Consider the following 13510-nt stretch of genomic DNA (forward strand, 5'->3'; position numbering starts at 1 on the left):
CTGCAAGTCAGGCAGAAGTGGACGAGGGAGAGAGACAACTTGTCCGAAGGTGCCGTGGTACTGGTGATCGACCAGTCCCTTCCACGCGCCGCCTGGCAGACAGGCAGAGTGACCAAGGTCCTGCCGGGTCCGGATGGAAGGGTGCGGACGGCCATCGTGGACGTTGGTGGTCGCACTTACACCCGACCTGTGGCACGCCTGATTGAGCTCCCGCAAATTACAAAGGACACTATCACCTCATACCTCACGCTGCTAGAGCAGCCTAGCCAGTGTGCCTTCCATAGTTAAATGAAACCGAGGGTTTCATGGGGCGGCTGTTATGAAGGCCCACAATTTAGAGCCAGTTAGTTTCCCCGAATCAGCCCTATTTTTGCCCCTGTTATTTCCTTTATTATTTTCCATACTATTCATGTACGTTTTCATGAAGGTGTATGTATTGTTATTGTAATTGTATAAGTTCTGTCTTAGATTTGTTTAGTATTGTGCAAGCGCCAGATTAGTGGGCGTGGTTTTGAGTGGCGTACGTGACCGGATGTATGATTGGCGTACGTGACCGGATGTATGTTCGGTTGATATATATAGCGACGGAAGTGGTCTGTGCCAGAGTGACGAGAGTGAGAAGGAGAAGCAGAAGGAACCGAATGTGAGACAAAGATGGTGGATCAGTAAACGCACACGGTGCTGAGACCGAAGACAACACGAGTCATTTAGAGACCTGCCTTTAACATTGACTGTTAGTAGTGAATCACGGGCTACCCGCAGCACCGCGGGAGTTCGGAGTTTGTTGAGTTGGCAGCGCTAGCCCAGTGTAGCTGTGTCCCCGTTAGCCAGCCTTGCTAGCCGCCGGCTGCTAACGTTGGCGCATAGCGAGACCCAAGCTGGACAGAGCCGTCGCCTCCACGGGGTGGATTGCGACCGACCGCCGACACCACCGGAGCTGACCGTGGACCACCGGACCTGAGCCATTCACCAACCTCGTCGTTGACTACGAAGAAGCCCCTTTCCCTTCGAGTTGCAACGTCACTCCCCCCCCCTTTGTCTGCTGCCTTCCTCGAAGCACATGCGAGCTCCAACCAGGCCTCAACGCGCTCCTTTCAGTCCGGGACTCTAAGCCTTTTTCAGGCCAGGTACTGTGAGGGAGTGATTGAGTGTGTGTGTGGCCGGCGGGGAGGGAGTATATATGGGGATGTATATATCCTTTGTATAAATAAATGTGTTTGTTCATATTTGATACAGTTGCTGTGTGTTCAGTTGTCTGTTAGCTAATGCGAATGCTAATGCTAATGCTAATGCTAGTAATGCTAGTCTAAAGGGTTGCTGGCGCCCCCTGCCTCTGTCCTCCTACACTGCCGATTTAGCTCAGAGTTAGTTAGATAACCAGCCCTTCCTAAATTCTACAGTCCTTTAGCTACTCCCTGGTTACAATTACTAACCCTATTATTATTATTATTATTATTAGTGCTAAAATGAAAATAGAAGCAGTAACCATCTAGGCCAGATGTACCAGATATGGGTCCAATCTGAAAAGTATTTTCTCAACTCCACGTCCTCTCTCTCTCTCTCTCACACACACACACACACACACACACACACACACCCCCTCCCCACACACCCACCCACCTACACACCCCCACCCACCTACACACACCCCCACCCACACACCCACCTACACACACCCACCCACCCACCCCCCCACCCACACCCACCCCCCTCCCCATCCACCCCCCACACACACACCTTGGTATTTGAGTTTGCTGAGCTCGGCCTCCAGCTTCTCCCTGTGTTTCCCGAGGGCCTGGACGGCCTCCTTGTCCTTCTTGTAGCCTCCGTCCATCTTCTTCACCTCCGCCTGCTTCGTCTTCAACTCCGCCTGGGCGTGCTTCCGCTTATTCTGGGCCTGGGGAGGGAGGGAGGGAGGTAGGGGGGAGGGAGGGAGAGAGGGAGGTCGGAGGGATGGAAAAGGGGAGGGAAGGAGGGAGGGAGGAGAGGTGGGAAGGGGAGGAGGGAGGAGGGGAGGGATGGAAAAGGGGAGGGAGGGAGGTAGGGAGGGAGAGGAAGAGAGTCAAGAAGTTGTGAGAAATAGACTAGATGTGACATGGTAGAAAGGAATGGACTTTTTTAGTCTACATTTAGTTTAGAGAGAGAGAGAGAGAGAGAGAGATGTATATATATATAACTCTATGCAGTCTTAAAAAAAGGGTCCATTCCTTTCCTACCAGGTCAGAGTTCAAAGGTCACAGCAGCTAGCTGGCTGACCCCCGAGGGGGGCTGACTCTTACCTGCTTGGCCTCCAAGTCGGCCTTGCTGATGTCGTTCTTGCAGGTCATCATGTGGCCGGCCAGCGTGGCCTCCTCTCCGTCCTCATTGGTGGAGAGCCCGGTCGACACAGCCTTGAAGTGCTGCTGGGCGACCACCAGGGCGGCGCTGTCCTGCTGCCCCTTCTCCTCCACCGCCTGCAGCTTGGCCGCCACCTTGGCCACCTCGCCCTCCTTCACCACCAGCATCTTCTTATCCTGGGAGGGGAGGAGGGAGGGGAGAGGGAGAGGGAAGGAAAGAGGGAGAGAGAGGGAGAGAGAGAGGGAGGGGGAGAGGGAAGGAGAGAGGGAGAGGGAAGGAGAGAGGGAGAGAGAGAGGGAGGGGGAGAGGGAAGGAGAGAGGGAGAGGGAAGGAGAGAGGGAGAGAGAGGGAGGGGGAGAGGGAAGGAGAGAGGGAGAGGGAAGGAGAGAGGGAGAGAGAGGGAGGGGGAGAGAGAGGGAGGGGGAGAGGGAGGGTTAGTGTTCTTCCATGTCTCCCAAGTGGAAGACCCAATTGTCTATCATTAGACGACACACGCACACACGTTTTACACACACACACACACCTCCTCCATGTTCTCAATTGTCTATCAATATGACACCTTTCTCCCTCCTCTTCTTTGAGGTACAGTAACACACACACACACACGTATACACACTTATATTCAGTCACACACACACACACACACACACACATATTCAGTCACTCAGACACACACACTTGGAATGGAATGGACTTTATTTGTCATTGCTACAGTACAGGTACCAAACAACGAAATTTAGGAGGGGAGGCTCCCCTGGTGTTTAGGAAAGGAAAAAGAAAACACATTTTAGAAAAAGCATAGATGCATAAAATCACAAGAAGGTAAGGAGCTGGTTTACATCAATAAAGGCTATGTACACAATCCACTGTACTATACTGCACAGATAGTCAACTAGGGTTGTCATATTGCACAAAAAGTATTTTTTCACATTATTTTAAAGTGTCACAGTTTGCAGGCTTGAAAATGTACATGTTTGTGCCTCAGCACTAGCTGCCATACAATCCGTCCGGACTGTCCTGGGCCCAGAACTTAGGCCTTTTCTGTGTTCAGGGCCTTGACGGCCCTGTGGTAGAAGCTGTTCTTCAGTCTGTTTGTCTTAGCGGCCGGGGTCCTGTACCTCCTGTTCGAGGGCAGCTTGACAAAGTGTTCGTGCCCAGGGTGGGTCGGGTCCTTGGAGATCTTGGAGGCCCTCCTGAGACAGCGTGTTTTGTACAGCTCCTCCAGAGAGGGGAGGGGGGCGCCGGTGATCTTCTGTGCTGTTCTCACGACTCTCTGTAGCTCGTTTCTCTCCGCTGTTGTGCAGCTGTGGAACCAGTTGGAGATGCCGAAGGTGAGGATGCTCTCCACTGCGCCGTGGTAGAAGGCCACCAGTATCTCCTGCTTGTTGTGTTGTTTCCTGAGGCATCTCAGGGTGTATAGCCGCTGTTGTGCCCTCTTAATGGTGCCTTTAGTGTTGTCCTTCCAGGCCAGGTCATCCCGCATGTTGTGTCCCAGGAATCGGAGGGTTGAGACTATCTCCACGCTCTCTCCGTCGATGAGCAGGGGCTGGATCTCGGACTTTTTCCTCCTGAAGTCTACGATGAGTTCCTGGGTCTTTGACTTGTTTAGCAGCAGGTTGTTAACCTTGCACAGCTTGCTCAATTGCTCTACCTCATCCCTGTACACTTATATTGAGTCACACACACACACACACACACACACACACACACACACACACATTCAGTCACTCAGACACACACACTTATATTGAGTCACACACACACACACACACACACACACACACACACACTCACTCACACACTCACACACGCACACACACACTCACTAGGGGTGTAACGGATCACCTAACTCACGGATCGGATCGTGTCACGGTTTTTGAGTCACGGATCGGATCATTTTTTCGGATCAACACAAAACATTTTTGTTTTTATAAAAACTGCTTTTTCCTTGAATTCTGTAAAAACACCACTTTTACTATGTGACAAAAACCAACAACATTCAAGATGTCAAAACTGGTCATATATATATATATACACATACATATATAACATATTCTACACTCAAACATTACATAATTATACTGAAATACACTCAATTTAAATGATAGGAGAGAGGGAGGAGGCGCCTGGTTGCAGCAGTGAATCACTGGGCTCTTTAAAGCAGATGAATAAACATGTTTTATGCCACTTTTAACTAAATAATAAAGTGAACCCTTATTTTGAACATGGTATGAAAAAAATGCCTACATTATCAGAAGTTGTCGAGCTACCTTTTTCGTGCCTCCCGTCATAGTTGACAGAGAAGCCAAAGTGCTCCCATACATGGGATTTAAATGACGAGGGAGGCATGTCGAGTTCTTCTCCGCCGAACAACGTAACATGATACACTTGTGGGCCGCGTTCGTAAATTCGCTTTGAGAGCGCCGGAGCGCACACTGGGTCCGACGTCATAAAGGGACCAAGTAATTTGATTGGACAAGAGGCGTTCCTTGAACGCTGATCAGATTCCAGAGCGGATTTACGAACGCAGCCTTGTTGTTGTGGAGTCCCAGCTTCACGTGTAGTGAGCAAACAACGGATTATTTTTCTTTCGCATTATCAACCTATCATTGCGCTTTAGAGTGAAACAAAGCCCGCAACTGTCGCGTCTATCTTTTCATGGCAACTCTACATTGTGATTTACAAGAGATATTAAGTAATATTATTACTTGTTAACATTTTGCAATTGATCCGCGGTACACATGCGTTCCGAACCGTGGAGGGCGATCCGAACGGATCACGGAATTTCCGTGATCCGTTACACCCCTAACACTCACACACTCACATATTCAGTCACTCAGACACACACACTTATATTGAGTCACACACACACACACACACACACACACACACACACACACACACTCCCACACACACACACACCTCCTCCATGTTCTTGAGCAGCTCCTTCCTCTTCTTGGTCTCGTCCGTCAGGTTCTGTCTCCTCAGGTCCAGGCTGCTCTGAGCCTTGGTGTCCACACGCTTGGTGTCCGACACCGCCGCCTCCAGAGACCTCAGACTGTCACGCTCCTGTCACACACACACACACACAGGGACGGACACACACAGGGACGGACATACACACACACGGACACAGACACACACACGGACGGACACAGACATACACAGGGACGGACACACACAAACGGACACGGACACAGACACGGACGGACACACACACACGGACGGACACAGACACACACACGGACGGACACAGGCACACACGCGGACACACACACACGGACGGAAACACACACAGACACACACACACACGGGGACACACACACGGACGGAGACACACACGCGGACACACACACAGACACACAGGGACGGACACACACACACACGGACACGCACGGACACAGCCACAGACACACACAATGGTTAATTTGTCATCCTTTGTGTGTCTATATCTTAAAATGTGTCCATGTGAAGTCAGTTTTCGAAGTGTTAGATAAGGAGCTCAATCAATCAATCAATCAATCAATCAAAAAGAGAGAGTTAGCGGTCAACAAATTAAGCTCTGCCGTTGAGAGAGACGAGAGAGAGAGGCAGAGAGAGAGAGAGAGACAGAGAGAGAGAGGGAGAGGGAGAGTGAGAGAGAAAGACAGAGAGGGAGGGAGAGAGAGAGAGAGAGTGTGAGAGAGAGAGAGAGACAGAGAGACAGAGAGAGAGAGAGAGAGAGAGAGAGAGGCAGAGAGAGAGGCAGAGAGAGAGAGAGAGAGGTGGAGTGTTCTGCACCTTTTCTCTGTGCTCTTGCAGCTCCTGGATCTCAGCAGAGAGCTCCTGGACCATGCGATCGTTCTCCACCTTGTTGGCCTGCAATCAATCAATCAGTCAGCCAGTCAATCAATCAATCAGTCAATCAATCAGTCAGTCAGTCAATCAATCAGTCAATCAGTCAATCAATCAGTCAATCAATCAGTCAGTCAGGCAATAACACATATTTGTAGAGCGCTTTCTCCAAAGGCAATCATCACAAAGTGCTTTACGACATGAACAATCTATTAACAATAATAACTAATGATTTGATAATGATTTCGTACAGCACTTTTGACAAAAACAGCTGGTCACACCATGAACAATATATAACCCATATTCTATCAATATACAACCGATATACAAGCAATATTTTAACAATATACAACCAATATTTTAACAATATACAACCAATATATAACCAATATTTTAACAATATACAACCAATATATAACCAATATACAAGCAATATTCTAACAATATATAACTAATATATCCAGGGATTAAAGCAAAAACAAAATCTCCTGACGGAAAAAAAAATTCAGGCCAAATCGGGGCCGGTGCGGTGGCTTTCCGTGCGCAAAGCGCGCGTGCGTTTTTCCGTTCTACGTTCTAATGCTTTGACTTTTCTTTCGAAAAATGTAAATACATTTCCGCGTTGTAGAAAATCAATGACACATCGCTAGTCAACTAACACAGCTTGTTTTGTGAGCCTGCTAAACAATGTACAGTAGTGTTATAGTTAACTAGGTAGCAGTCCAATCCATTTTGTTGCAGTGTTTTGGACTTGAATAGCGAGTTTGTGTTGTGATTCTCAACAACGTTGAAACGTAGTTTCGCCCTTTTCCATATTTTTGAATAATAAATGTGTGGACTGACGATGTAGCGCAGCCTAACTTATTCTAATAATTATTTAACATACTTTTATTGTGATAATTATTCCCCCCTCCTCCCAGACAAGGTCACATTATTATTGGATTGGTTGTTTGCGTGTCGGGTGAAGTTAGCTAAACATTTAACATGCTAGCTAGCAAGAGAAACATAATGTCACTCTCCAAAGGTCTAAAGAGGAAAGTTGACGGTGAAAACAGGGCATTTAAACAGGAATGGACAGCGAACTATGCGTTCATCCTACCTGGTTTCATCAAAGCAAAGCCGTTGTGAGACTCACATTTTACGTGCTCACAATGAATGTTCCCTTCCACCTATACATGCGAGTCGTCCTTTTCATCAATGAATGTGATAAAGACGCGCTAGAGGAATCGATTGGTGCATAAAAACCTTGAGAACTGCCGGATTAAAGTGACGTCCATAATAATAATAAAAAATAATAATACATTAGACTTATAGCGCTTTTCTAGACACTCAAAGACGTCCATATCACCAGATAACAAATAGTGACCGATGGGAGATGCCAGTTTTCTCATTAAGTGAGATTTAATAGCCTAATATTATTATTTCTATTTTTAATGAATGGCTCATTGTAATTATTATCCCTAGTAAGGTAGCGTGTTTTCTCTGTCGTTTCAGGAGCATATAGGCAGCCTATGCACCACCACCCCTCGCCCTCCATGATCAAGCGGATTCAGCTTTTTTTTTTTTTGCGCCGATTTTGTTGTCAATGTTTTTCATCAAATTAAACTGCATTTGCTTTGTTACTGTTCACATGTGTGGTGCAGTCACATAGCCTATAAGTAAACATTAAGTTTGAATGATTTACTGAGCTGGCGTTACTTTTTTCTAACTACACACCGCATGTCGGCTATTTCAGCACCACGCACCATGTCCACCTACTTATCACTATGAGGGGTTCAGCGTCAGTGCACCCCGCTCTGTTACTGTCGCATAGTTGTAGCCAATAAAGGCCTATATGTAGGCTATTATATATCATTTATATACCTAATACCGACATCAAAATAGATTGTCTGCCTCTACAAATCATATTACACCAGGTAAAATCCGTCACAACTTGGAATAAATCCGTCGCAACTTGGAATAAATTGACAGAAATCCGTCGTAGCGACGGAGAACTTTAATCCCTGTATATCACCAATATTTTATCAATACATAACCAATATTTTATCAATATATAGACAATATTTTATCAATATACAACCAATACACGACTGATATATAAGCAGTAAGACGTAGGCACCTGCAGCTGAGCGATGACGTCCTGCATGCCCCTCAGGCCCTCAGCAGACATGGCCTTGGTCTCCTCAGCACACACAAACAGCCAGGCCACGTAGAGGCGGCTCAGGTGCTCGATCTCCCTCATCAGCATCTGGTACTCCAGGTAGGAAGACCTTTCCTGAGGGGAGAGAGGGGGAGGGGGTCATATTCTGGATGGGAGGGAGAGGGAGAGAGAGAGAGAGAGAGAGACAGAGAGAGAGAGAGAGAGAGAGAGAGAAAGAGATATATGAGGGAGAGAGAGAAAGATATATATATATATATAGAGAGAGAGAGACAGAGAGAGAGAGAGACAGAGAGGGAGAGGGAGAGAGAGAGAGAGAGAGAGAGAGAGAGAGAGAGAGAGAGAGAGAGAAAGAGAGAGAGAAAGAGAGAAAGAGAGAGAAAGAGAGAAAGAGAGATTTTCAGGTGAATAGGCAAGACCATTTCCCACATTCCTACCTCGTTCAGTTTCTGCATGGTCGGGGTAATCTCTTCATCCAAGATCTGAAGACAAACGATGAACACAATGAGTAAAAAAAAACTCAAAGACTGTTGACAGTAAGATAACCCAAGATCTGTTTACAGTAACATAACCTAAGATCTGCTTACAGTAAGATAACCTAAGATCTGTTTACAGTAAGATAACCTAAGATCTGCTTACAGTAAGATAACCTAAGATCTGCTTACAGTAAGATAACCTAAGATCTGCTTACAGTAAGATAACCTAAGATCTGTTTACAGTAAGATAACCTAAGATCTGTTTACGGTAGGATAACCTAAGATCTGTTTACAGTAAGATAACCTAAGATCTGTTTACAGTAAGATAACCTAAGACTGTTTACAGTAAGATAACCTAAGATCTGTTTACGGTAGGATAACCTAAGATCTGTTTACAGTAAGATAACCTAAGATCTGCTTACAATAAGATAACCTAAGATCGGCCAAAGACTGTTTACAGTAAGATAACCTAAGATCTGTTTACGGTAGGATAACCTAAGATCGGCCAAAGACTGTTTACAGTAAGATAACCTAAGATCTGTTTACGGTAGGATAACCTAAGATCGGCCAAAGACCGTTTACAGTAAGATAACCTAAGAGGGGTCATAGATGGCTGCTGTACCGTCTGGATCTCTTTCAGCTTGGCTTCCTTCTTCTCGATGGTTTTCTGGGCGGTGATCTTCTTACACTCGTACATCCTGGTACCAGCAGCCTCCTCGATCATGGCCAGAATCTACAGGTGCGGCCAGAGGTTCAGAGAGGTGGAAATGGTGCTCTGTGTGTGTGTGTGTGTGTGTGTATTAGCATGTGTAAACATGTGAGAGAGAGTGTGTGTTTGATTGTGAGTGTGTGTTAGAGAATGTGTGTGTGTGTGTATGTAAACCAGGGTTTCCGTTAGAAAAATTTGCCGTCGGACATCGTGTCTGGGAAGAATTCGATTTACCGGACAAACGTGATATATTCCGGTCATCATATTAAAATATAATAAAAAAAAATTTTTTCAAAATCATATTTCTTTTTTTCAAATCTAATCTAGCTGTTTGTCGCGGTGATTACTGTTGTGTAGCGGCCTATATATGCCATTTAATGTCTATTTCTCATCCGATACGATTAGATGCGAGCTATATAATATATAATAATATAACATGATTTGACGCATGCGCGCTATGCCATGCGTCAAATCCAGCGCTGAACGGGCGCCTCACTGGGAACTGAACAGACAGCATCGATCAATGAACGGACTCCACATTACGTTAACTGAAGTTTGTTAAATTGTTTGGGATTAATGTGAGTTTTCTATTTTCTCTTTCCAGTTTTACCCTTTTTTTTAAATCAATAAAACAACGTCATTTCTATAACCAGGTCTCGCTGGTTGGGAAGGCATTTCGTTTAGCTCGGGAGTATGACAATGGGGAGAACATAACTGTTTATTGAGAAACAATTGATAGGCAGTCTGGGATACGTATATAAAGAAATACCACAATGTCTAGATGTATAACATTTTATTGAACAGTAACAGTGCAAGCATGTAGGCTTCTGGCGTGACACGGCTAGCCTAATTTCCGTTCATATGCCTTTTATCAGATAAAATAAAATAGAATAAAACTCTTTGAAAATAAATAGGCTTTAAATTAACTTGCAATGCGTATAGGCTAATTTCCGTTCGATGTTACAGCCTAGGCTATGCCTTTTCTCAGATAGATAGGGGATAGCCCTGTAAGCTCATACGGGTCTGTATGTCGTCCTGAAGACCGGCTGTTAGATCATATCGCTGAAGTTTGTCTCCATCTTAGTGTAAATGTTGTCCGTTTTGTTTGTTATCCTTGTTATTGTGCGATAAAGTTAAAGCGCTCCGCTTCGGGACACCATTTTCAGCTGAGCACCAAACACACGCACACACACACTCGTGTAACACTGCCCGAGAGAGAAGGACCCGCCCCCTTTAGTTAGCCTATAGCCTATAGGCTAACTAAAGGGGGCGGGTCCTTCTCTCTCGGGCAGTGTTCTGTGTGTGTGTTTGGTGCTCAGCTGAAAATGGTTAGAGGGAATTATTTTCACCGGACATTTATGTCCGACGAGTTTTCAACTTGTCGGACTTCCACTAATTTTACCGGACAAAGACCGGTAATTACCGGTTAACGGAAACCCTGATGTAAACGTGTGTGTTTGATTGCGAGTGTGTGTGTGAGAATGTGCGACTGTGAGAGAGAGTGTGTGTGTGTGTGTGTGTGTGTGTGTGTGTGTGTGTGTGTGTGTGTAGGTGTGTGTGTGTGTGTGTCTTACCTCAGGTGGCTTCATGTTCAGGACCTTGGTGATTCTCCCCTGAAACATTCCAAGATGTCCTCACGTCAGTCAGTCAGTCATTTATTATCTATTAACATCATCATCTGGAGCTCTGAGAAGCCGCCATCTTGGACCACTGCAGATCTGCAGATGTCAGACGTACCTGCATGATGAGGAAGTGGGGGTTGTTGACGTTGAGGCCGACGGAGCAGAACAGGTCCTGCACTTTGGCGTTGTTGACGTTCACCCCATTGATGAGGTACTTGTTCCTGCCCCCAATGACAACCTGGAGATTCAGACAAAAACAACGTCTTTAGACAATCTACTACTACTTCTACTTCTACTACGACTGGTGGATAGGTGATTCACTTTACTTCGTCAAATGTATTTGTTGTACGGTAAGTCGCTTTGCATAAAGGCGTCTGCTAAATGCCCAAAACGTAAATGTAAATACAATAACTCTTATGATCAACATGCACACACACATTTACCATGTATGTCATTTAGAAGACGCTTTTATCCAAAGTGCCTTACAATAAGTAAATTTGTCTCAGTAGGTGATACTATACATCCTCCAGTCATCGTAAGTTAAACCTTCGATAAAAATAACAGTTCTGGAGAAATTAAAACTAATCTTCTAGTATTACATTGTCTGCTCTATTTTATATTTAGATAATTTAATATTTCCATAACACACCATATTTGATCAACTCGCGAGCAGGTAATGATATCTACCTGTCTGGTGACCGTGATAGTGATAGCTACCTGTCTGGTGACCGTGATAGTGATAGCTACCTGTCTGGTGACGGTGATAGTGATAGTGATATCTACCTGTCTGGTGACGGTGATAGTGATAGTGATATCTACCTGTCAGGTGACGGTGATAGTGATAGCTACCTGTCTGGTGACGGTGATCTCATCGGAAGTCTCATACCCCAGCGGGCTCTGGCTCTTGTTGGAGTTGTCGAAGGTGATGGACACCGTGGCTTTGGTGATGCCAGCATGGCCGTTCTTGTACACCAGGTCCTGAAGGTTGGACGCCCGCACCTACAAGATGGATCAGGTGTGGGGAAATTACTTTGTTAAATATTAGACATTCAACTTTCATTTGTCATTGCAGACTATCAGTATGCAGTACCATACAACAAAATGCAGTTTAGCATCTAACCAGAAGTGCAAATAGTGATATAAAAACATGACAATGATAGTGATAGGTACAGTATGGCAAGTACGGTAGTTTAGAGGTAGGCCTATATACAGTTATGAGCTACGTAGAATTACGGTAGCTTATGCGCAGTATGTAATGTACAGATATATAAAAGTGGCTACAGAATATAGGCCTAATGATTTTTTACAACACAGATTAACATTGATTGTGATCAGTGTTTTTGCAATACAAACACTGAAACAGGGGAACAAAAGTTATTAACTTGTAGAGTGTGTAAATCATGTTGGGATACACTGAAGAAATAACTTGATTATACTCTTAATTTATAGCAACATTAAACTTTGTTTCCTAGTGGAGGACAGAAACACTGATTTCTTTTGCACAATAACTTGTTTATTATGGCAAAATATGTTACACAGAAATGTCAAAGCTTCTCCCCTGAATGCAGATCCTACTAGTTAGTCAGCTTTCACCTGGTTAGTCGCTTCAACCTGTCGTTGTCTGACAGCTTGGTATTACTGGCTACTAGTCATGAGACTTTCAAGTTCAAATGTACTAGTTAGCAAGCTAGTTAGCTGTATCTGCTGTGACTTATAGTTATAGTTAGCTAGCATCTTATCGTATGTATTTACTTTTAGTAATTCTTATATTATTTAGTTATTTTGTTTATCTTTGTTCTATGCCCCATGGATTGTATGGTTTATTCTTGGTTTATTATGTAATTTATATTATTGATAGTGTGTGTGTTAGTGTTAGTGTGTGCGTTTGCAGGACAAGTGCTATACAAATACAGTTATTGTTATGGCAATATATGTACACAGAAATGTCAACACTTCTCCCCTGAATGTAGATGCTACTAGTAGCTAGTTAGCTTCCACCCGGTTAGTCCACCTGAGACTACTAGTCATGAGACTCTGAGGTTCAAATGTTAACAAGTAGTTAGTTGTATGACTAACTGTGTGATTATTACTATGTGACTTAGTTCTAGTTAGGGATCTTACATGGGAGAGGTTGGTAGTTAGTTAGTTAGTTAGTTAGTTAGTTAGTTAGTAGTAGTTATAGTATATATATATATATATATCTTACATGGGACAGGTTGGTGATGCCCAGCAGGAAGCAGATGGAGTCCAGGATGTTGGACTTGCCGCTGCCGTTCAGGCCGGTGATCGCGTTGAACAGCGGGTCGAACCCGTTGATCTCCGTCTTCTGGGCGTAAGACTTGAAGCCCTCCAGGATGATGGACTTGATGTGCAT

At 44.9% G+C, this 13510-nt stretch overlaps 1 protein-coding gene across 1 annotated transcript in view; it reads right to left on the minus strand.

Annotated features, from left to right (window-relative positions):
• The window catches only part of LOC308160916 (structural maintenance of chromosomes protein 2-like), a gene marked incomplete at both ends in the record, with an annotated part of 36612 nt that extends 23102 nt beyond the window's left edge, over positions 1-13510 (minus strand). Inside the window, 11 exons of the mRNA XM_080534843.1 lie at positions 1738-1897; positions 2280-2513; positions 5260-5406; positions 6118-6195; positions 8291-8446; positions 8767-8811; positions 9428-9538; positions 11089-11127; positions 11252-11374; positions 11986-12135; positions 13343-13510. Coding sequence (XP_080390969.1) covers positions 1738-1897; positions 2280-2513; positions 5260-5406; positions 6118-6195; positions 8291-8446; positions 8767-8811; positions 9428-9538; positions 11089-11127; positions 11252-11374; positions 11986-12135; positions 13343-13510 — 1411 coding nt within the window. The remainder of the gene's footprint in view (positions 1-1737; positions 1898-2279; positions 2514-5259; positions 5407-6117; positions 6196-8290; positions 8447-8766; positions 8812-9427; positions 9539-11088; positions 11128-11251; positions 11375-11985; positions 12136-13342) is intronic.

This window comes from Nansenia antarctica, assembly GCF_963989245.1.
Source record: "Nansenia antarctica genome assembly, chromosome: 6".
Taxonomy (NCBI): domain Eukaryota; kingdom Metazoa; phylum Chordata; class Actinopteri; order Argentiniformes; family Microstomatidae; genus Nansenia; species Nansenia antarctica.